General features: G+C 41.3%; 1 protein-coding gene and 1 long non-coding RNA gene across 3 annotated transcripts; one reads left to right on the top strand and one right to left on the bottom strand.

The window, feature by feature from the left end:
• The first annotated feature begins 6,021 nt into the window (after window positions 1-6,021).
• LOC136530886 (uncharacterized) lies at window positions 6,022-18,105 on the top strand. The gene is made up of 3 exons (XR_010777909.1): window positions 6,022-6,718; window positions 12,837-12,966; window positions 17,525-18,105. It is a non-coding gene; the product is annotated as an uncharacterized lncRNA (long non-coding RNA).
• An 857-nt stretch (window positions 18,106-18,962) lies between these two features.
• Window positions 18,963-22,763, bottom strand: LOC136530885 (rac-like GTP-binding protein 1). 2 transcript variants are annotated; one of them, XM_066523598.1, is made up of 8 exons: window positions 22,548-22,763; window positions 22,193-22,280; window positions 21,965-22,074; window positions 21,808-21,871; window positions 21,641-21,705; window positions 21,459-21,524; window positions 21,213-21,319; window positions 18,963-19,535 (listed from the first exon to the last, which is right to left on the bottom strand). In XM_066523598.1, exons 1-8 carry the CDS (start codon window positions 22,662-22,664, stop codon window positions 19,499-19,501), a joined length of 654 nt encoding a protein of 217 aa, XP_066379695.1. In that variant the 5' UTR covers window positions 22,665-22,763; the 3' UTR covers window positions 18,963-19,498. The 2 variants fall into 2 exon arrangements, with proteins under 2 accessions (XP_066379695.1, XP_066379693.1); XM_066523596.1 differs by having other exon boundaries at window positions 21,808-22,074.
• Window positions 22,764-24,495: the final 1,732 nt, after the last annotated feature.

The following is a 24,495-nucleotide window of genomic DNA, read 5'->3' as shown; positions in this document are numbered from 1 at the left end:
TCGTTAGCGGCGGTGCCGTGCCCTCGGCGCCCCGCTCCTGACTCCGCCCACCATCGACGAGCACACTAGGTTCGCCCTTCCCTTTCTATTCAAATCGTGCAATGGATGTCGGCCATCGAGCCCTTATTAGTAGTAATAGTTGTTGTATGTGGTTTTCGGCCATCGAGCCGTTGTTTGTGGATGTTGGCCTTCGTGCCGATCTTTTTTGCACATTTTTGAAACCTCCCTGTGCAGGGGAGGTTCTGCCAAAATTTTCAGTTGTCACTAATGTATTGCCTTTTTATGCAGGAGGAGGCCCCGACGGAGGGACCTTGGTGACCCCGATTGTCTTCGTCAGCGTTGCGGGTTTGCCTGCACCGCGTCGCGGCGCCACTGCACTGACTCGCCACAGCCCCACTAGCCTGACCTCACAGGCACCCTAGGTATAACCCCTCTATCCATATCATGGTCTTAGGTCGCTGATCCCAGTTAGGCATCTCCCATCCGAAAGAGATACGGTCGGAGTTATATAGGTCTTTGCATATCTGCGAGCGTTTCTATTTCGGACTGTCCACGTTTTTTGGATAGCCCACGGATGCATAGATGTGTTAGTTTCCATGGTCCGCTCCAGTCCGAGATGGTGTTTCGGCATCACCCCCCTATTGTTCTCCGGATACACACTCTCCCTTGCAGGACGTGTATCAGGAGAACAGCGGGGAGGTGCTGCCAAAATTCCATCTCAGATAGGAGCGGAGCATGGAAACTAACCTCATCTACGGATCTGCGGGTGGGATTAGGACCTATCCTCACATATTAGAGAGTAGGGACACCGCGTAGATGCAATTGATGGTGACTCATATGTGCTGATACGTCTGTTAAAGGATGGAGGACCGTGAGTGGATGTACATGCTCCGGAGAGACGAGCACGATTACGACTTGCTGTTTATAGTCAAGGTCAAAGAATTCTTACAGCATGCATTTGGCGAGAGTGCTGGAGGCCATTCTCTAGTGGTTTGTCCGTGCAGCGGTTGTGACAACAGAAGAAGGAAAGATAGGTTAACCATGGGTAAACATATTGTGAAGTTTGGATTTACTCCGGGCTACCACCGGTGGATCCACTATGGTGAAGCCGTTCGTATCAGGGAGGAGGTGGTGAGACCACGGCTCGAGGCTTTCGATGATGATGCCGGGGTAGCAAACATGCTGGATGACACGCACCAAGCTCAGTTCGCTGAAGGACGTGACAAGGAGGAGATGGAGGCTGCCGTAGATGCCTTCTACCTGATGTTGGACTCGGCACAAGGACCCCTTCACGATCATACTAATGTTTCTCAGCTGGAAGCCATTGGTTGATATTCCTTAGTAGCTCGTATGTTCCAATAGTATAACGATGTATCATGCTTGAGCTTGCAGGCGCAAACCAATGCGTCCATGAGTGACGAGTTGAGACAGGATGCAAACGGCTTCAAGTTAAGGGTGAAGTCATATATCGGTTATGACGTGAACGAATATCGCTTCCACACGTCAAGACACGAGCAGACTCGGCCCGGTCAGAAAACCACCAACAGCCAAGTTTTTACACCGGGCACTAATGACGTTGAATACTATGGAATAATTGAGGAGATCTATGAACTTGAATATGAGGGTCAAGTACCTCTTACTCCTGTCATATTCAAGTGCCACTAGTTTGATCCTGGATGAACGAGACGGACCCCTCATCTTGGGCTAGTCGAGATTAGGCATGATTCCGTCTATAAAGGAAAAGATGTCTATATTGTGGCTCAATAGGCCGTGCAGGTGTATCATACGCCATATGCGTGCCAAGATAAAGACCATCTTAAGGGTTGTCTATTGTGCACCAGGTATCTTCGCACGGTAAACTACCTGTTCTAAACGATGAAGATTACACCTTCGACACAAACACATATGATGGAGAGTTCTATCAAGCAGATGGGCTACAAGGGAGCTTTGAGATAGTCTTACCTGGTGTGACGACCGCCATGGAAGTAGACAATGAAACGGTTGATGACGAGGACCCTAGAGATGTAGTCCTAAATCCGAAGGACATTCAAATGCTTGAGCGATTCCATTTAGGCAAAGACAATGAAGAAGACACAGAACCTTCGGATAGTGTTGCACATTTGGACAATTTTGACAGTGATGATGAGACCTATGACCCCAATCATGAAGATTATTCCTAAACCATGTAATACTATGTTTTTTATTAAATTTTGTTATGTTTATTCATTTTGAACTATTTGACATGTATGTACTAACGCTTGTTGTTCATTCTTTGTACATTGCAGGTTACAGAACAAAGATGGTGGGCAACCGTTCACCGAGGCAGGTGCTCTCAGTGTACCAGAGGCTACGCCCTCTTGATGGAGGCGAGGGGATGTCTTCGCCCCCAGCGGCGAGAGCAGGCCCGGGTTGCCCCAACACGGGGAGGGGGAGGGGGATGGGGATGGGGATGGGGAGGGGCCGGGGTCACCCCAAGAGGGATCCGCCTCCTCCCCTGGCTCTCAACCAGCCGGAGGACCCATCTCCTACCCCGGAGGACCATGTGGTGGCCACGGGCACGACCACAGACACTCCATCGGGGGATGAGGGGACTCAGCAGACGGAGGACAGTTCTGCTTAGTTGGCTCCCTACCAGCGAGGTCCCACAAGCCTTCCTCCAGTTCTGCTTCCTGACCGACGCCCACTGGTTCGTCCTGTGGGAAGAAGGTAAGTAACTATAGATATTATCACTAGTACTTCATATGATACGTTGAAAATCAAAAGAGAAACTGATAATTTTTCTTAATCACTTATGCAGGGGCTGGCTAGTTCTGTCGGGTGCTCTTGACCCCCCACGCACCCTCGCTACCGTCCTGGGATGTCTGTGCAGGAAACACTTCCCTGGCCTTGTGGACTTGAAAGAGGGGAGGTGGGAGCTGGCCTGGTCGTGGGACAGGTACAAGCTTGGCTCGGATGACAAGCAAGACAACAAGCAGGAGTGGGTTTTGGCGGACTTTTGGGTAAGTGTCTCACAACATAGCTCAATACATCTCCTCCATTGGTTAAGTCTTTTATTGAAATAATGAACGAATACATCGTGTTTGTATGCAGAGGTACTTCAAGGCCGAAGAAGGTCGAGAGACCCTGGCGGATCAGATGGCACACAGAGCCTGTAAGAAGTACATCGGTGACATGATTCACGGGGCGCGACTCTAGGCCCAAGTCGACTACTACAGGTCCATCAAGAAAGAGCCCCTCAACAAAACCGGCGCAAGAAAGGTGGTGCTAACCAAGGAGCAGTACCTTCAGGTAGGTAAATAATATTGATTCGTTTTGAGATTTAGTAGGTCCAGAATTGATCTTCTTATGTGTCAAACACTTGATGATGTCAACGTGCCGGCCTCGTGGTGCATGTCGCATAGATCGGCATGGTCGAGGATTGTGGACAGGTACCTTGACCCGGCATACATCGCAAAGCATGAGCAAGGCAAGCGGAAGCGGGCACTAAGGACCGGTCCAACTCACCGCCAAGGCAGCCACAATCTCCCCGCATTCAAGCGAGCACTTGTATGAGATGTCATTTATCTATTCTAACGCTCAATTTTGCCTGATTTCTAATCATCTTGCCATCTTTCTCACAGGAGGTGGCACACCCGGACGTGCTGGTGTCAGAGTTTGGGGCATGGGTTGTGTCCCACATGGGCCCGGTGAACGGTGTCGTCTTCAACCCGGATGCCACTGCACAGGCTTATTCTATCCCGAGCATCCACGCTAAGGTCAGAGACTACGCGGAGGCGGTTAGGGCGCTCCATGGCTCAGATCACAATCTGAGCACTGAGCCCCTTGAGACAGAGGTGATCGCGAGGCTGGGGCAAGGCAGGAAGCACGGGTGGTTGTGGATTGCAGACGACGCCGACTCCTCGAGCTGTGCACCCTCTCTCTCTAACGTGAGGGCACAAAGCATGGCCAGAAGCCTTCCCATACGTGTACGGCCTACTCCAACACTGTCGCGGGTCGACGAACTTCAGGTAATTCTGGTTTCACTCATTGTACATTGAACGTTACACACATTGATCAGATTTGCAATGCTGAAACATGTGATTGAAACACTGCAGGCCGAGCTGGCAGAGACAAGGGAGACGCAAGCGCACCTGACCGCAGAGCTGGAGGCCACGAAGAAGCAGATGGTGGACATGTATCAGATCATGCAAACCATCGGGCAAGCATCGGGTGTCCAAGTGTAGTTGCCAGCTCCAGCTCCGGTTCGACACTTCACTCGTGTGAGTATGAAAGTTTAATGCGTTCGTGTTGTTCGGATTGTCGGCCTTCGTGCCGTTGTGATTGTCGACCTTCGTGCCATTGGGATTGTCAGCCTTCTTGCCGTTGTGATTGTCGGCCTTCGTGCCGTTGTTTCTTGCAGGTTGAAAACCTTCCCGTGCAGGGGAGGTGCTGCCAAAATTTTCAATTTTGAGTCTAACACATGCAATCTCTTCTCTTTTGTGCAGCCTCTGTCGGCGGGTTCCAACAATCCCGCTATCGTGTCACCGACGGCTGATCGCGTCAACCCTTCGTCGTAGTCCGGGGGGCCACACCTGTAGTCTCCGTCGCCGCAGTAGGGATGTTGAACTTTGTGATGTTGAACTTGTAATAATAAACTTGTGATGTTGAACTTTGGTGCATTTGTGATGGATTTTCGATGGATTTATTAAATATGTGTGTGCTTGTGATATATAATGCATGTTGGTGATATAGATGTGATGATTGATGTGTGTGTGTGTGTATATATATATATATATATATATATATATATATATTGTCTGTTACAATGGAATGTAAATTTTTTTTGCAATTCTCGGGGTCTTTGCCGAGTGCCATGGGCAAGGCACTCGGCAAAGATTTTTCAAAAAAAATATATAATTTCTTTGCCGAGTGCCTTGCCGCGGCACTCGGCAAAGTATTTTTTTTAAAAAAATTCAGAAATTCTTTGCCGAGTGCCTAAAAAAAACTTTGCCGAGTGCCTGGGCAGAGGCACTCGGCAAAGTAATTTTTTAAAAAAATAAAAAAAATACTTTGCCGAGTGCCTGGGCAGGGGCACTCGGCAAAGTACTTTTTTTAAAAAAACTTTGCCGAGTGCCTAGGCTGGGGCACTCGGCAAAGTAATTTTTAAAAAAATAAAAAAAATTTGCCGAGTGCTGTTGTCGGGCACTCGGCAAAATAACCGTTAACGGCCGGCACCGCAACGGCCGAAAATATTTTGCCGAGAGCCGCCCCAAGCACTCGGCAAATTTTTTTTATTTTGCCGAGTGCCCGGATAAAAAGCACTCGGCAAAGACCCTTTGCCGAGAAAAATTTTACCGAGTGGACTTTGCCGAGTGCTACACTCAGCAAAGCCTTTGCCGAGTGTAAAAGGCTCTTTGCCGAGTGTAAAAACACTTGGCAAAGCCACGGCCTCCAGTAGTGAAACAGGCTTGTTTCTGAGATTATATGGATTCACTTGGCTAGGATGGAGCATATCCACCCAACCAAACAGACCCTTGGTGGACTGCTTCTTTAATGAGGGGCATAGCTTAGATATCATATATTTTAGGATAACTTATTAGAACTTTGTCAAACATTAGTGGTTTGCAGTTGTCTAAGGTTTTCTGGAATGCGTAAGCTACAAGAAATTCATTGATTGCATAAAAAGACATGGAAACTACATTTGAAATCTTGTTTCTATTTATTATTTGTACTTTTGTACCATCCACTGCCAGGAAGGACAAAAAAGGTTTCAATGGCAGTACCTTTCCCTCATGAAAATTGCAGTTTTCGGAAGCGTCTTTGGGATATCAAGTTTGTTTTTGTTCAAGAAGAAGAAATATGAGGTCTATTGCAATTGTCCCTTACCAACTCTTTTTTGCCTGTTTCATTTCCGTAGCAAGTGGAACTTTTGGTTATCATCTTTTAAAAGCTAATATTGATAAATAATAGATTTTCCTGTGGTGCACTGAACAAATATTTTATCTAAGTATGACACAAGATATATAATTAGCTAACTACTTCTGTCCGGGAACTCTTCTTTGTTTGCTGTCCATCTTTCTTTTTCCCTCAGACATGCAGGAGAGCTGCATATCTTTATATTAAATAGAGAGAAAAAGGGGAAGAAACCCTGTGTAAGGCAACCATCTTACCTCATCTTGTTCTCCATCTAGTAATATGTTCTCTACAGCCGTGAAACTTCTTTTTGGAAAGACTGAATAATTCGCGTTCAAAGATGTATGTATTCCACTGTTGATTTCGAAGTTTTGTCCCCTGAAAATATAGTGCTATAATTGTTTTTTTATGGATGTGATGATTAGTTATGTCATTTCGAAATCCATCTTTTTCTTGAACATTAATTATTACTTCGTGCTGCTACATTCTTATCTCGAAATTTGGTGCTATCATTTAGTGATCTGAAAGACACTTGTTAGTAGCGTAGATGAATAAGGTAACATAGTAGCATATGTACATATAATTGCACTGTTTTACAATCTTGTTCTTCATTTTCTTTATTGAATTGGAGTTCTTGTTTTTAGGAATGGCAAATGGTGCCAATCTCTAACACGCAGCTTTGACTATGACAATAATATGTTAATAGGCATCTAGGGCTAAGCTTTTCAAAGAGTATAAGGAGGTACAGCGCGAGAAATCAGCTGATCCTGATATCCTGTTGATTTGTGATGATTCAAACATATTCAAATGGACTGCTCTCGTCAAGGTATAGTTTTTGGTGACATCAACACAACATGATGAAGGAACTGTTTAAATTATTTTCTATCAACTATCTCTTTTGTTATTAGGGACCCTCAGAGACTCCTTATGAAGGTGGTGTCCGATGAGGGACATCATATAGATGGATCATAAACATTCAAGCGTATTCAAGCATATGAATTCAAACTAGATTTTGATACTAAGAGTTAGAGGAGAAATCTGATTTTACTACTAGGATCATGAATTCAAACTGAGTTTTACCTCTATATTTCATGGAGAGTTGCTTAGTCTAGAAGTAATGTGATGTCATAGCATATGTCATATACATGATACTAGAAGATACTAAGGTGTCCTATGAGTTGTTTCTTAGGTGTCATTGAGTAATATATTAGTTGTCATGTTAGTTGTCATCTAGTAATCTATTAGTTGTCATATTAGGTGTATATGAGTTGTGTAAGGGCTCATAGCCTATAAATAGAGGCAATGTCCTCAAGTTTTGTAACTTTTGTCTTGTATTTCCCACCATATGAATAGAACTCCAGGTTTCTATCTTAGATCTTGGACTAGATCTTGTTCTTGAGCTTTGGATTGAGCTCGTATTATCCATGGATTCAGATTGTTGTCTGTGGATTCGGACTGCCCTTAGGGCGTTATCTACTAGCATGTTGAAGCTGTTCTTTCAACACTTTGTGCTATTTCTATATATCAACACCTTGGAGCTGATCCTCTAAAATAGTGTGCTGCATCAGATTGGTATCGGAGCCTCGTTGATTATCTCAGGCTACCATTTTCCTTACAAGAAATCTGTAAGAAGGTATAGGAAAGATGGAGGAATTGGGCAAGAGGATGGATGCTGCAGAAAAGCAAATTCAAGATTTACATGAAGCACTCAATAGGACGTTTGATAAGCTAGCAGAAATGATTAGAAATCATATCCTTGCTGCTAGCACTAAAGGTAACTCATCAAAAGATAAGGTTGATCAAGAACGGCGTAAAAAGCTACTCTTGAAGCCAAGCTACAACCAAGGCTTGGTGAGCATAGAAGATCACCTCATATTGATGATCTAGAAGACGAAGATCTTAGTGAACTACAGGAAGAAGATGATCTTTATGAAAATTCAAGGAGGAATGCTCGCTATGCAGGAGATACATACAAGGTGAAAGCTGAAATCCCTACTTTTAATGGTAGTGTTGATATCGAAGAATTCCTTGATTGGCTATATGAAGTTGAGACATTCTTTGATATTATGAATATTAGCCAAGATCGCAAAGTTCCTTTGGTTGCATATAAGCTGAAGGGAGGTGCTAGTGCATGGTGGCACCGTCATCAAGAAGAGTGCGGGTTGAGGGGTGAACCTTGCATAAGATATTGGCATCAAATGAAGGCACTTTTAAAGGCTAGATTTTTGCTTGCTGATTATGAGCAAATTCTTTTCACTAAGTTTCCGAATTGTTCTCAAGGAAATAGGTCTGTTTCAGAATATACAGAGGAGTTTTTAAGGCTGCAAGTCAAGTACAACCTTGCTGAAACTGAAGATCAACAAGTTGCAAGGTACATCAATGGTCTCACTAAAGTTATTAGAGATCATTTAGTCATGCAATAGATTTGGTCGATTGATCAAGCACAAACTCTAGCATTGAAGGTTGAAAGGCATGCCAAGACAAAGAAGATAACTAAATCTCATTCATATTCTCCCATAGAAGGATCTTCAAAAGGCTATAGTAGCAAGATGGAGAAAGCTACTCAATCAAAAACAACGCAACCTGCACAAAAGCAAGCTGCAAAGAAGAGTAGAGCAAAGAGAAACCAAAATGTTGTCAAGTGTTATAAGTGTGGTGAAGAAGGACATGTATCCAGTAACTGTCCTAGGAGGAAGGTAGTCAACACTACACGCCATGAAAGTGATGATGAAGATGATAATGGTGATGGTGAATATGAAGTTGAAGAAAGTGAGGAAGAACAAGACCTATGTGAAGAGGAGGGTGATGAAGTAGTATGTGTAGTCCAACGCCTTTTGTGCTCTACATCCCAACCCAACAACACATAATGAAAGAAGATATTTGAGAGTAAGTGTACTGTGAATGGCAAGGTGTGCAAATTAGTGATTGATAATTGCAATTGTGAGAATCTGATTTCTCAAAGTTTAGTGAACCATTTGAAGCTTGAAACTCAAGATCATCCAAACCCATACACTATTGGATGGATTAAGAAAGGAGTGAATATGAAGATTACAAAGCAATGCATTGCCACTTTCTTTGGGTAAATATTATCCACTCAAATGTTCTGTGTGATGTAGTTGACATGGATGCAAGCCATGTTCTTCTTGGAAGACCTTGGCCATTTGATGTGGATGCTACACATAAAGGAAGGGACAATTCTTACTCTTTCATTTGGAACAAGTGAAGGATTATAATCCTATCTAAGAAATTGGATGGTTCTACTTCTAAAGTAGAGGAGAAGAATATGTTAGCTATTTCCTAAACATCAAGAGACTTTGTAGAAGATGTGAAAGAAGCAAATTTATGTGCTGCCTTGATCGTTAAGGGAGAAGAGCAACCTGTTGTTGAAATTCCAGCGGAGATACAAGGTCTATTATCTAAATTTCAGAGTATACTTGGGGAGCCACAACACTTGCCACCAATGAGAGAAATTCAACACCGAATTGACTTCGTTCCTGGTGCAACTCTTCCTAATCTGCCACACTACCAAATGAGCCCAAAAGAGCATGCTATATTGAAGGAGAAGGTGGAAGAGTTAATACAAAAAGGACATATCCAAGAGAGCATTAGTCCATGTGCTGTACCAGCCTTGCTCACACCAAAGAAGGATGGTTCTTGGCGTATGTGCGTGGATAGTAGAGCAATCAACAAGATCACAATAAGATATAGGTTTCTATTCCCCGTTTGGACGATATGTTGGATCAATTAAGTGGGGCAAATGTATTCATTAAGCTTGATTTAAGAAGTGGATATCATCAAATTCGCATTAGACCTGGAGATGAATGGAAAACAACATTCAAAACCAAGGGTGGGCTATATGAATGGCTTGTTATGCCATTTGGACTTTCAAATGCACCAAGTACTTTTATGCATTTGATGAACCAAGTCCTTCGACCCTTCTTATCTCGATTTGTTGTGGTTTATTTTGATGACATCTTAATCTATAGCAAGAATGAATATGAGCATTTTGATCATGTTCAGCAAGTATTAGAAGTTCTAAAGGAAAATGAGCTTTATGTCAATTTGAAGAAATGTGTTTTCCTACAGAAGCGACTACTTTTCTTGGGCTTTGTCATAACAAGCGAAGGTATTCATGTTGATGATTCCAAAGTTGCTGCAATAAGAGATTGGCCAACTCCAAAGACTATTATAGAAGTGAGGAGTTTCCATGGTCTTGCAACTTTCTATAGAAGATTTGTCAATAACTTCAGCACTATTATGGCACCAATTACTGAATGTTTAAAGAAAGGGAAATTTCAATGGAATGAATTTGCTGAAGCAAGTTTCCAAGAAATAAAAAAGAAGCTGTCACAAGCTCCAACTTGGTCCTTCCTGATTTCAACAAGACTTTTGAGCTAAAATGTGATGCAAGTCGAGTAGGCATTGGAGCTGTTCTATCTCAAGAGAGAAAACCCATTGCTTTCTTTAGTGAGAAACTAAGTGAAGCAAGGCAAAAATGGAGTACCTATCAACAAGAGCTATATGTAGTTTTCAGAGCTTTAAAAACTTGGGAAGTTTATTTGTTACCTAAGGAGATCATTGTCTACACTGACCATCAATCTCTGAAGCATTTTAGAAATCAAAAGCATGTGGATCGCATGTTAGCAAGATGGGCAGCATACTTAGAAAAATTTAACTATCTCATTGTTCATAGGTCAGGAGCAACAAACAAAGTGGTCGATGCTTTGAGTCGGCGTGCTTGTCTTCTAACATCTTTTGAGGCTGAACTTCTAGGTATGGACCAAATCAAGGAATCATATGAGCATGATGATGACTTTGGTTAAGTCTGGTTGAAGCATCTACAAGGGAAGCCATTAGATAAAGATTATGTGGTGCAAGATGGTTATCTCTTTAAGAATGATCAACTATGCATTCTAAGAAGTTCTCTACGTGACAAACTAATTAGAGAACTGCATTCAAGTGATCTTAGTGGCCATGTTGGGCATGACACGACCATAGCCAACTTGCAAGAACGTTATTATTGGCCACAACTCAAAAGAGATGCTGGAAAGTTTGTGCAAAAGTGTCCTGTATGCCAAACCTATAAAGGCCAAGTCCAGAACACCGGATTATATATTCCATTAGAAACCCCAAGTGCACCATGGGAGGATCTCTCAATGGACTTTATACTTGGCTTGCCAAGAACAAGGCATGGGAATGATGCAGTATATGTTGTAGTTGACAGATTCTCTAAGATGGCTCATTTCATTCCATGTCGAAAGACAACAGATGCTCATCATGTGGCTAATCTTTTCTTTAGAGAAATAGTTAGGCTGCATGGTGTTCCGATCTGAGATCAATTGTTTTAGATCGTGATAGCAAATTCCTTGCTTCATTTTGGCTTACATTATGGAAGCAATTCAACACTGAACTAAAATTTTCAAGCACAGCACATCCCCAAACAGATGGCCAAACAGAAGTAGTGAACAAGTTCTTGGGTAACTTAATTCGATGTATATGTGGAAACAAGAAAGGACAATGTGATTTAGTCTTATCACTTGCTGAATTTGCTTATAACAATTCAGAGCATAGATCTACAGGCAGGAGCCCATTCTTCATTGTCTACATAAAAGTTCCAAAGCATGTGGTTGATTTAATAAAACTACCTTCAAGGGAGAATTCAAGGTCAGCAACAAGCTTTGCTAACAACTATTCTAATTTGTTCAAAGAAGTCCATGATGTCCTAGAAGCATCAAATCAGAAATACAAACAACTAGCCGACAAAAGAAGAAGACCAATGTCATTTGTAGTTGGTGACCAAGTGATGGTATATCTTAGAAAAGAGAGATTGCCATCCGGAGTTCATGGAAAGCCAAGGCAAAGGAAATATGGCCCGTTCTCTATTTTGAAGAAGATAAATGACAATGCTTATGTTGTTGATCTACCAAGAAAGATGAATATTTCCAACACTTTTAATGTGGCTGATCTATCGCTTTATCATCCACAACATCTTTATGAAGATAACTCGAGGTCGAGTTTCAATAAAGTAGAGGAGAATGATGAGGGACATCATATAGATGGATCATGAACATTCAAGTGTATTCAAGCATATGAATTCAAACTAGATTTTGATACTAAGAGTTAGAGGAGAAATCCGATTTTACTACTAGGATCATGAATTCAAACTGAGTTTTACCTCTATGTTTCATGGAGAGTTGCTTGGTCTAGAAGTAATGTGATGTCATAGCATATGTCATATAAATGATACTAGAAGATACTAAGGTGTCCTATGAGTTGTTTCTTAGGTGTCATTGAGTAATATATTAGTTGTCATGTTAGTTGTCATATAGTAGGCTATTAGTTGTCATATTAGGTGTATATGAGTTGTGTAAGGGCTCATAGCCTATAAATAGAGGCAATGTCCTCAAGTTTTGTAACTTTTGTCTTGTATGTCCCACCATATGAATAGAACTCCAGGTTTCTATCTTAGATCTTGGACTAGATCTTGTTCTTGAGCTTTGGATTGAGCTCGTATTATCCGTGGATTCGGATTGTTATCCGTGGATTCGGACTGCCCTTAGGGCGTTATCTACTAGCATGTTGAAGCTGTTCCTTCAACACTTTGTGTTATTTCTATATATGAGCACCTTGGAGTTGATCCTCCAAAATAGTGTGCTGCATCAGTGTCTTCCAGCTTGCCTTTGCTATCCCGGAGCAATATCCTCTACTACCTCCCCAAGTTCGATTTCTGACCAAAATTTTCCACCCAAATGTGCATTTCAAGGTTATTTTCTGAAGTTCCAAAAAATGCGCTTAGTTGTGAAGTACATTCCTTTTTGCTGTTCCCAAGTGGGTCTCTGCTGTTCACATTTTTGTGATTGGTAACATAGTATTTGGATGCAAATAATGATAATTTTAAATTTTTAATAATAATATGTTATATTTGTTGTGATTTATTCATCTAGACTGGTGAAATTTGCTTGGATATCTTGAAGAATGCATGGAGCCCTGCATGGACCCTCTAATCTGTTTGTAGGGCCATAATTGCATTGATGGCTCATCCAGAGCCAGACAGTCCACTTAACTGCGACTCAGGTAACTTCGGTTCCATCTACTTTTTGAGTCTTGCATGTTCCATCTACTTTTTGAGTCTTGCATGTATATATATGTTTGTTGTAATACATGCTGATGAAGCTAATAGTTTTATTCAGTTTTGTCACTAAAATCGATATTTACCTTTCAACAACTTTATTATTTGTCTTTTGACATAATTATTAAACATACAATTTACCTATTCACCAACTTTATTATCATTTTTTCCCTAAAGTGGGCAGTTTCTTTAGATAATAGAACCCCTTTCACTATAAAGTTTGAACTTGAGGTTAGTTAGGAACTTCGGTATTGATGTTACAAATCAGGTCATGGCTACAAATGTAGAAAAACATGTGCATATGAGATCTGTGACAAACCAAAATTTATGGCACTGAAAAGAAGTGCCTGGCTTAGCTGAAGCTGGTCTATGTTTTTAAATCGTCTAATTGACCCAAGTCGCCATGGCACCGACAAGATGATTAGTCGTGATTAGTCATCAATCAGCTTGATTAGTCAGGCCTAGTCGACCATGTCATCCTGTATGTACCAGGACTGATATACTATATAGTATGTAGTATAAAGGCTATATAAAGCAAGAATTAAGACCAGGGGTGTAAGTGGGTTAGCCCGTGAATCCGCATATATGCTTAATTTTGTGGGTTGCCACGAGTAACCCACAAAATTAAGCCGATACGTGGGTTCGCGGGCTAGTCCACTTGCATCCCTATTTAAGACAGCATGGATGGTTAGTTCGTCACTTGTTAGGTTTGATTTCTGAAGTGTCCAGAATTCAAGATCCCAGTTCCAGATTCCATATTCTTGCTGATTTGCTGCTGCAATAACAAAGAACTGAAGTAGCTGTAAAATGACTAAATAACAGTGTAACTAGAGCAGAAGCAGTAGAGCTAGCATGGAATTGGACTTAGAATGTCCAGAGTCCAATTGGATTTTCCCTTCATGGATTTCAATGGACTGGATATATTCTGGACTTGGATATATGTGGATATGAAGTAAAAAAAGAAGAAGGATTATTGGATATCCTACATGCAAAATGCAAACATCCATGGATCACCCTGCATTAAACACCCTGTGATGGGCATCCTTGAGGCCAGAGTGATGCCTCCGAGCTTGCCATGACTTCGACGAGCTCCTGGCTTGTTTATTGGAAAATCAGCTCGTTATGGATGAGTTGCTGCCCCTACCTCTTGAGGACGCAGAAGAGGGAAGAGGGTGGCTGGGGTGTCGACGTGGACGAGGCCGATGTTGGGCTGGGAGATGCTGTCATGTCAGGGCCAGGAAGGTACTGTGCTTGTGCCAGCACTTGCTGTCCCCTGCAGCGCACAGCACGGCGGTGAGGTCGGGCAGTACCGGGTCCACTTGGGCCTCCCCTCGCAGGAATGGGCATGTGGTCAGGGTGTCATCCAGAGACCATGACAGCGTTGTGGCTCAAAGCAAAATCAACAAGGTCTTTCCGTCCTTGGTATCATACGATGCCATGGTGGCTGTGTTGGATGATCAGCAGGTGTATCAGTGATGCCACCGGCTGCTGCAGGCAAAGCCCGCGTCAGATGCCACAGTGATGAACTTGAGCCATGACCTAGCCCTCTGAATCGCTGCAATCTCAACTCGCAGCTCCGCCCGGCCAGCCGTAGCAACTGGAATCACCCGGAGGCGTCCGGCAGCATGGCGAACCTTAGAGGCCTTTGATAATTGGATATTTTGTGGGATTTTGGATTACAGTTATTGGATTGGATTTTCTTCCTTTTATATTGGACACGGATTCGGACTTCTCATATTTGGATATTCCATGGACTCCTTTCATTTGGATGTGCATTGAATCTGCAAACATGCTACCCATAGCAGCCAGCATACATAACACTTAACCAAACACATCTCCTCGCCCCTGGGTCCAGTGATAGTTTGATGGTCGAGGTTGTTTGCTGTTTGTAGTCATTGGTGAGCTACTTATTGTGTGGGTGTTCTGTATATGTGGTGCTGTTGTTTGCTGTTCGTAGTCATTGCCGAGCTACTTATTGTGTGGGTGTTCTGTATATGTGGTGCTGTTTGTGTGGTGTGTATGGGTTCTAAACCCCTTTTCTTAATATATTGATACCAGCTCTCCTGTGTATTCAAGAAAAAAAAAAACAATTAACCAAACAAGTTCAGTACAGTACAACACAGGCAACACAATTTTAGTTGCTGAAAACATATAAACGATTCAACACTAGTAGCCAGCCATCTAATTATGTAAATCATCATTCAATTGAAATGCCCCTCCTCTAGTTGCTGCTATAGTTGCAGGTGCACTAGAATCTTCATCCTCATCCATTCCTACTTTTGATTCAGATTGCTGCCCTTGTGCTTCATCTCTCTCATCATTATCACTGTTGTCTTCTTCAGCTATATCTTGAGCAGCAGCTATCTTCCTTGGACGCTTTCTTTTCCTAGCATATGTTTGTCTGACAGAGATAATGACCCCGTAGACTGTTGAGTTGCACCAATAACTTTGTCAACATGAGTCAAGTGATATCAGCTCCATTGCCTTCATGAACTGGTTCATAATTTTCATCTACACATTTATTTTCTCACTGAAATTCTTTAGGGGGTTGCATTTCTTCCTTTGAAGCCAAGCTCTCTAACTTTTGCTTTAAACAGAACCAGTTTCATCTAATAGTGTTTACGTAAACAACCACTGTTAAGATGACTTGCGCTTATTGAAACATAGATAGCCTTGATATTGCTAGGCCATCTTGACTTAAGAATGTATACAGGACAATTTGATAAATATCTCATTTCCAAATGGATTGATTCGTGGAGTAACCCAAGCGACCTGGGCAACTTACTCTGGAAGATAGATAGGTGTATTTAGTTTGATCTAATTTTCTTATGTCTCTTTCAGTTGGATGACTCTTTTGATGACACCAATAGGCACTTTTTGCCGAGAATCTAAGAATCTGAGGTCAGAGAGACGTTGAAAAAGATGAAAGGAGGTAAGGCGATGGGACCGGATAGTATCCCAATCAAGGTGTGGAGATGTCTTGGGGACATAGCTATAGTATGGCTAATCAAGCTGTTCAACCATATTTTTTAATCGAACAAGATGCCTGACGAGTGGAGGAGAAGTATATTGGTACCGATCTACAAGAATAAAGGGGATATTCAAAGTTGTACTAATTACTGGGGAATTAAGTTGATGAGCCATATTATGAAGCTATGGGAGAGAGTTATTGAGCATCGCTTGAGAGCAATAATGCGGGTCTCTATGAACCAATTTGGTTTCATACCCGGAAGGTCAACCACGGAAGCTATTTTCTTAATAAGACAAGTTAGGGAGCGGTATAGGGAGAAGAAGAAGGACCTACACATAATTTTTATTGACTTAGAAAAGGCTTATGATAAAATACTAATGAATGTTATGTGGTGGGCTTTGGATAAACATAAAGTCCCAACGAAGTACGTCGAGCTCATTAAGGACATGTACAACAATGTTGTGACTAGTGTTCGAACAAGTGATGGAGACGTAGATGACTTTCCGATTAGGATAGGATTACATCAAGGGTCAGCTTTGAGCCTTTATCTGTTTGCCTTAGTGATGGATGAGGTCACAAGGGACATACAAGGGGACATCCCTTGATGTATGCTTTTCGCGGACGATGTAGTGCTAGTTGATGAAAGCCGGTCATGATTGAATCAGAAACTGGAGTTATGGCGGAAGACTTGGAGTCCAAAGATTTTACTCAGTAGAACTAAAAGAGTATATGAGATGTGACTTCGGCACTACTATTCGGGAGGAGGAATATATTAGTTTGGAAGGTCAAGTAGTGCCTAGGAAAGATACCTTTCGATATTTAGGATCAATGTTACAGAGAGACGAGGATGTTGATGAAGATGTTAGCCATAGAATCAAAGCAGGGTGGATGAAGTGGCGCCAAGTATCTAGTGTCCTATGTGATAAAAGGGTACCACAGAAGCTAAAAGGTAAGTTTTATAGGACGACGATTAGACCTGCTATGTTGTATGGTGCAGAATGTTGGCCTACGAAAAGACGACATGTTCAACAGATAAGTGTCGCGGAAATACCTAGGTTGCGTTGTATTTGCGGTCATCCAAGAATGGATCGAGTTCGGAACGATGATATATGTGATAGATTAGGGGTAGCACCAATTGAAGAAAAGCTTGTCCAACACCGGTTGAGATGGTTTGGACATGTCCAACGGAGACTTCCAGAGGCACCGATGCGTAGTGGAATCCTAAGCCAGGATAGTAACGTGAAGAGAGGCAGAGGAAGACCGAAGTTGACTTGGGTAGAGGCAATAAAAGGAGACTTGAAAGGATGGAATGTACCAAAGACTTAGCCTTAGATAGGAGTGCTTGGAAAACACTATTCACATGCTTGAACCTTGATTGCTTATGCTAGGTTTCAATTCTAGTCTATCCTAACTTGTTTGGGACTTAAAAGGCTTTATTGTTATTGTTGTAATTTTCTTATGTCAGTTTGAATCTGAATCTTTTAAAAATCTTGTCCTGGCCTCTTATACTTCCATTTTATGTCACATTGCAGGCAATCTTCTGCGATCTGGTGACATCAGAGGCTTTCAATCGATGGCAAAAATGTATACAAAACTTGCTGCAATGCCAAAGAAAAGCTAAGTTTGCAGGATGGAATGGAACATCGATGGCAAAAATGTATACAAAACTTTGCTGCAATGCCAAAGAAAAACTAAGTTTGCAGGATGTAATGGAACATATGTATACGGCATGGTGCTAGAGAAAGTTGTGACGTAACCGTATCTAGGCTTTAGTATATATCTTTTTATCACTACTCGTTAAATTTGATGCTAGAGAATGGCACCATTAATATTGTTTGTTCTTTTCAAGTCTGTTGTGTTATTTTCCTGTAATTTCCTGCTTGTATCCTAGGCTTGCAAACTAGTCAATGGAGAAAGATCACTATACAGCAGTCCCTGATAGCATTCTTATTATCAATGTTAGTGGCACTCGATTCATGTAACAATAGTAGGGGTGAAAATGGTATGGATATTTTCTGATCGTATTTGAGACCAAATTCGTTCGTATCCGAGTCCGGATGTTCAAAATCCAATACCGTATCCATATTTAAATACTCAAATCGCATATTTATGATGTTGCTATCCATTTGTATACCATCCGGCATATATGATACTATCCATATTCGAATCCAAATAGAAATATAAAAATAAATGTAATATAAGTGATATTCGTCCGTAACCAATCCGTTTACATACCTAAATAATAGAGCAACTAGAACTTGAGAAAACCACGGGCTTTAACAATACACTATCTTCATACTCATATATATATATATATATATATATATATATATATATATATATATATATATATATATATATATATATATATATATATATATATATATATGCATTTCTGCCATTTCAGATTTGTCTACAAATGAAAGCATTCCTAGAGTAACCTTAGTTAAAAGGGCTTTGATTTGTTAGCTTTAGTTCTACACCAGAAGTTGATGCCTTTGTATGTTGTTGGCTCTATGGACCTAAACTTGGGTCTTGAGGGGCACTGGCTCATGGGTATAGCGAGCTAGGTTAGATAGCACTCTAACATAATTAGATCATCTCTCAACCTCTCCTGCTGGCCATAGTCTTTTTCCATGTGGCTTAATCGTTCTAAAAATCCTAGAAATATATTTGTTGATGGAATAGATTGAAGAACAGCATTTCAATGTCCATTGTTCCTGGTTTTGAGTATGTGTGCTTTCGGCAAGAGTCCAACACCTTTAGTCATGATCAAGATTCAACAAGTGCACAGAACTGAATGTGATACTTAATTGTGATCATTGATCAAGGTCTGAACGGATGCTTAACCTATCAGGACCCATTTGCAGCATACAGATACATGGTTGCAGAACTACGTTCCAGAAATGCTAGTAACTGAACACCAATAATGTCATAAGAAAAACATTCTTTAGTAACTTTGTGCGGTTACATAAAAGCCATCCATTTCCGACCTGATTGAACGGATCAGACATGACATCTTCGGCAAAAGCAGTCCGTGCTGCATTTCAAACTTTTCACCTATTTTTTAGATTCTTCAGCAGCGACACCAATAATGCCTGCTGGTTGCATTGTAAATGTTAAGTGAGGACATGCATCTCTGACGATGAACAGTGAAAACTGGAATTGATAGTCTACATTAACTTCTTTTCTTCCAGTGCGACCATAACGATTCAATGGGCATTTATCAACAGCAGTTTTTGGAAACAAAACAGCATAGAAGAGTCACTTCACACTTTGCTGAAACTACTAATTAGCCCACCATTCATATTAATGGAGGTACAACTCGTAGGGAAGTAGAAACTAGAACCTTCCTTCATTTTTCACAGCTGGAGAACGCAAAAGAGCTCTCTATCGGAAGGTAGAAGAGAACCAGAAGTTCCCAGTGGCTGCCTTGGGAATTATTCATTCATAAAGCTGACGCCATCTAGCAAATCCAGTACAACAATTGCAGAAGAGTCTGTGCTTTACCATGTGAAACATGCACTTCCACAGAGGTATCTTCTGCACAATCATCCGAGAAGTGTTAAAACATCGAAATACCTTGTGATAACAGCATGATTTACAAATGATGGTCTCCTAGAACATAGCCATTTACTTGAGTCGAACCATAATATTTTCCTTTCTTGATCCATGGTATTAAGAGAAATGCAGGTCGATTTATCATTTATGTACTACCTCCATCTCAAATTAAATCAATTTCTAGAGTTGTCCTAAGTCAAACTGTTTTAAGTTTATAGAAAGAGCATCATACCAAATTAGTATCACCAGATACATCATAAAATATATTTTTATAATATAACTTATTTGGTGTCATGAATGTTGTTACTTTTTTCTATAAAGCTGGTCAAACTTAAGATAATTTGACTTAGGATGATTCTAGGAATTGATTTGTTTTGAGGGAGGTAGTATGTTTAACATACTGCCCCAAATTTTATTGGATAATTCTATCTTCTACAGTTTCCCTTATTTTTTATGAAGCATTCACTTCTGGTATACATAAAGTACATTTTATTGTAAAATGCTTATATACATAATTGGTAAAAAAATCAAGAAATACTGTAAAATACAAAAGCAGACTATATAGAGGACTGCAATTTTTTTTTGTATAGGTTAAAACAAAGTTCAGAAAAATTAGTGAATGTAACCCTTTTTTTTGCTCCACTCTGTACCCTTTTCTTTTGTTTTTGTTTCATCTAGTATGTAGAGTTGTATGTAAGGAGCATTTGCATAGATAATAGTACTATAAAAGACAGCGATTTCAAACAGGACTTGAGAAGTGACAAGAGCTCTTAGTGAAGAAACTTGCAATCAATAAGGCCCTGTTTGGCAGAGCTCCAAGAGCCGATTCTCTGCTGAATCCAGCAGGAGCTCGGCCAAACAGTTTTTCAGAGAGAAGTGATTCTCTGCTGATTATGTGAAGTGATTCTCTGAAATGAACTAAGAGGCTGGGAGCTGACAAAAGTAGCTTCTCCTGATTCTGTGAAGTGATTCTCCATCGTGATCTTAAGAATTTATGTTAAAGAATCAAAGAGAATCACTTTCCGCCACAGAGTAACTTCTCTTAGAGAATCAGCTTCTATAGAGAATCAGAATCAGATGGAGCTCTACCAAACAGACCCTAACATGATAAGGTACTTCAAAACATGTCAAGTATTCTTGTTCTCTAAAAACATATTTGAATAATCGTCGTCCATTTGGTTTGAAGATAACGCAGAATTGCTCAAATAAGTTAAATGGTACAATTCACTGTGCCACAATGTCTGGTGCAAGTTCTTAAACAAAACCTGTAGTGTCCATATCACAAAACAAAGGTAAGATGTGCCTGAATCCTGATGTAGATTGTCTTACAAATTTTCCCAAATTTTTATATGCAGCGAAGGACAAAATGCCTAACACTAATTGAATGCCCAGTTTTCTAGGTGTAAATTTGAGGCTCAGTGATGCTACATTGAAAACTGTAAACATGAGATGTACTATGCCCTAATTTAAAATTCTGAAGTCACATGGGTTTGGTTTTAAATATTCTATCCTTGACCAACCCAGCAATAGAATATTCATGATAAATCCTCCACGTTGTTAGCACAATGGATCCACCAAAAATTAATTCATACTGTGCAAATTTCTATGTACAGCGAAAGATAATACTTTGACAGAGATGAGTCCATGATCACAGCTTACCTCACAGACTGATTTGAACTTGTCTTCATTTTCTTCCTGGTAACTTCTCTTCTCCTTGGTGGTTGCAGCACTACTTTAATTGCAGTGTCGAACACAGCCTTTATGTTCTGTTTTCAGATGATTAAAACTCATTATCAATCTTTCCTGAAGTTCTGGACAACGTATGTTTATTTGGAGAGGATGTCACAAGGGAGAACCAGATATTGTCAGGCTGTAAAGTGTAAACTGTAATGAGCAGAAACATACCCTCTGTGTCTTTGAGCTGCATTCTATGTATGCCACAGCACCTATCTGCTTTCTGAGCTCTTCTCCCTAATGTTATAAGAGAATAATGTTATCAGTTGCAGTGACTGCTGTGCAGGTGCCCTTTGAGTTCAAAAAATTGCCTAAATTGATTGAATGATGATTCCATTCTGTGGTCATATTACCTGTTCGGTAGAGATGATGGAAGCAGCAGAATGGTCAGCAAGGTAAGATCTGTCTTCACGGAGATCTGCAGTGCCAAAAAGTTTGAACTGAGAAGATCTGTCTTCGCCTGTATAAATACATAACTATTATGTTTGGATTGTTTAGGCCATAATGGTACCAACCTTACCTAGTTTGGTTCCAACAAGAACTACCGGAACACTAGGTGAAAATCGGCGAAGCTCTGGCATCCACTGTACAAAAGGACTCTTAGTTGCGGTTGTACTGATCCCCAACTGTCTACCTAGGTTTGAGTTTAAATTTTCGGCCTTAACTATTCTCAGTACCTTCTTCAAGACGTTCTCATAGCTCGCCCTGCTGACCAGGGAGAAGGAGAGGATGAACACATCAGCACCCCTGTAGCTCAGAGGCCTCAATCTACTGTAATCCTCCTGACCTGCATCCAAGGTGGGCAAATCAATCATATCCTGCAGAAAAAAGAAGAAGATGGAAGCACTTGAGAGGCATTGCTGGATCCTCCTGAATCTGCTGTAATCTGATCTGCTCCACCCCACCTGCCGTGTCCCAGAGGCCCAAGTTGACAATGCTCCCATCCACAGAGACATTGGCGCTGAAGTTGTCAAATACAGTGGGGATATAATCCTGCCAAAGTAGACACAGAAAAACCAAAAGGAAAAGAGGTTCAAACATCACAATAGAATAACCACACTCCTCTCTAATCAAGATTGGTACTGAATCTGTCTCCATTTTCTTCAAAACCGAGCTAGCTAGATAGAAGGAACTGAAACCCAATCGTGTCCAGCCGAATAAGAAATGCAGAGAGTATCCAGCCATTGGTAACGAGAAAGGGGACAGAGAAACGAACACAAAGATTGTAAGGAGCAAAGTGAACGGATGGAAGCACTCAACCGTGGGGAACTTGTTGCAGGTGTAGCAGATGAGCATGCAGGTCTTCCCGACGGCCCCATCGCCGACCGTGACGCACTTGATGAACTTGGTGACCGAGCTCGCCGCCGCCGCGCTCATCGCTCTCCCTGCCGCCAGTCCGTCCGCCGCTGCACGAGCCAGCAACACCTGGTTTTACTACCACTCCTCCTTCCAACCAGTCGTGGCTGCCTGCAGCAGTGTGCCTGCATAAATGCAGCCAGCAGCAGCTTCTTTTCTTTATTATATACCACCTGGGGAAGTGACAGAGGTGTGGGTGTGGCGAATCTCCGGTCTGTTCGCTGGTTGGTTTCTGGGTTGGTTTAGGCTAGCTGGTGCTGGTTTATTATGAGAGGAAAATACTGTTGGTTGGCTGGTTTGGGCTGGCTGAAACCAACAAGCGAATAGGCTGCTCATCTTTATTTGCTCGCCAAATTTCAAATTTGAACTCGGCTGCCTGTAGAGACAGATATCTTGTCTTCTGAATTTTGAACAGTTGAACTGAGGACCTTACTACGTGCAAGGAGGCTTAAATTAGTTTTTCACTCTCTCTCCGTCACATCAATTTTTGACGTATGCATGAAGCATTAAATGTAGGGGAAAAAATAACTAATTACACAGTTTGGTTGTAAATCACGAGACAAATCTTTTGAGCCTAGTTAATCCATGATCGGACAAAGTTTATCAAATACAAACGAAACATGCTACAGTGTCCAGATTGCAAAAATTTGCAATCTAAACAAGGCCTTAGAATTGTTCAAGAACGTCGTTTGCACAGACACCTCATCATCATTTACTTGAATTTGATGTCTTGTGGATGGAATCGCACACAGTAGTTAGGAACATGTAGCGAGACACTAGTGCTAATCAGCCAAGGTGCTGGCACCTGGCATGTTTTGTTCTGCCTTTGAGTCTTTGGACACGAGAATCCGTTCTTCTTTGGCCCCTCCCTCGTCAGATCCAAGCTTTTGTACGCTTCCCGGTTCGCTCCACGTGATTGCGCCTGTGCGTGCGACTATTCTAGTAGCGTTCTTTTGTTTTGTAGAGGCCCCATTTGGGTTGGTAAGCGGCACACGTGTAGCTGCAAAAGAAATCTTACGGTAAACAATGTTCGTTCCCAGCTTGGACAACGTGCTTCATATACTTGTAAAATGAAAAGTTTAATTTCCACAAATTTATGCTAATGTTAGTATTTCCAGTCATCTTGAAACAAGGTTTACAAAATAATGGGAATACATTACTAATATGTCATTGCTGCCCCTCTCTTCTTTTGCCACATAACGTCAAGAGTAAGATGAACAAACAAAGCGCGCACTATTAGGGCATGTTTGATACACATGACTAGTTATTAGTTGGGATAAAACTTAGTCGAAATTAGTTATCTTTGGCTAAAAAATCAATCCACTTATTAGCTCTCATGTTTAGATACACTAGAGCTAATTTGAGTTAAAATTAGCTAGCTAAAAATTACTTCACGGTATCCAAATATGTCCTTAGTTGCATCAGTAAGACCTAGATGTCCACCATGATTACCATAAATCTACTAAGGCAAATGCTTTAATTAACTCGAGAACTTATACAAAATTAAGCATTGCAAAGATATAGGTATAATACCTGTTGTAACTAGAACAGAATAGAGTCATAACCAAATATGATTACACAATGAGGTATATACGCATTGCTATCCAATCAAGTAAAGAAGTGGTGGGAGATTTTGGGCACGAATTGGCGAGTCTTGAGAGGATGAGAGAAATATGAACAAATTTCACTAAAAAGATGTGGCTGCTCCTCGTCTCTCCTCTGCTCCTCGGTGTTCTTGTTGACAGTAATGGGTGCCTCTAACCACCTTTCCCTTTCGCCAAGGTATGTGCTTTGTCCTTTTTGGCATCCTAGTTTAGATGGATCTCCAACCTTTAGCCAAACCTTTGCCAGC

Source organism: Miscanthus floridulus, unplaced genomic scaffold (assembly GCF_019320115.1).
Source record: "Miscanthus floridulus cultivar M001 unplaced genomic scaffold, ASM1932011v1 fs_227_2_3, whole genome shotgun sequence".
Taxonomy (NCBI): Eukaryota; Viridiplantae; Streptophyta; class Magnoliopsida; order Poales; family Poaceae; genus Miscanthus; species Miscanthus floridulus.
The sequence above is the reverse complement of the archived record's forward strand: the minus strand, read 5'-3'. Positions and strand labels throughout refer to the sequence as shown.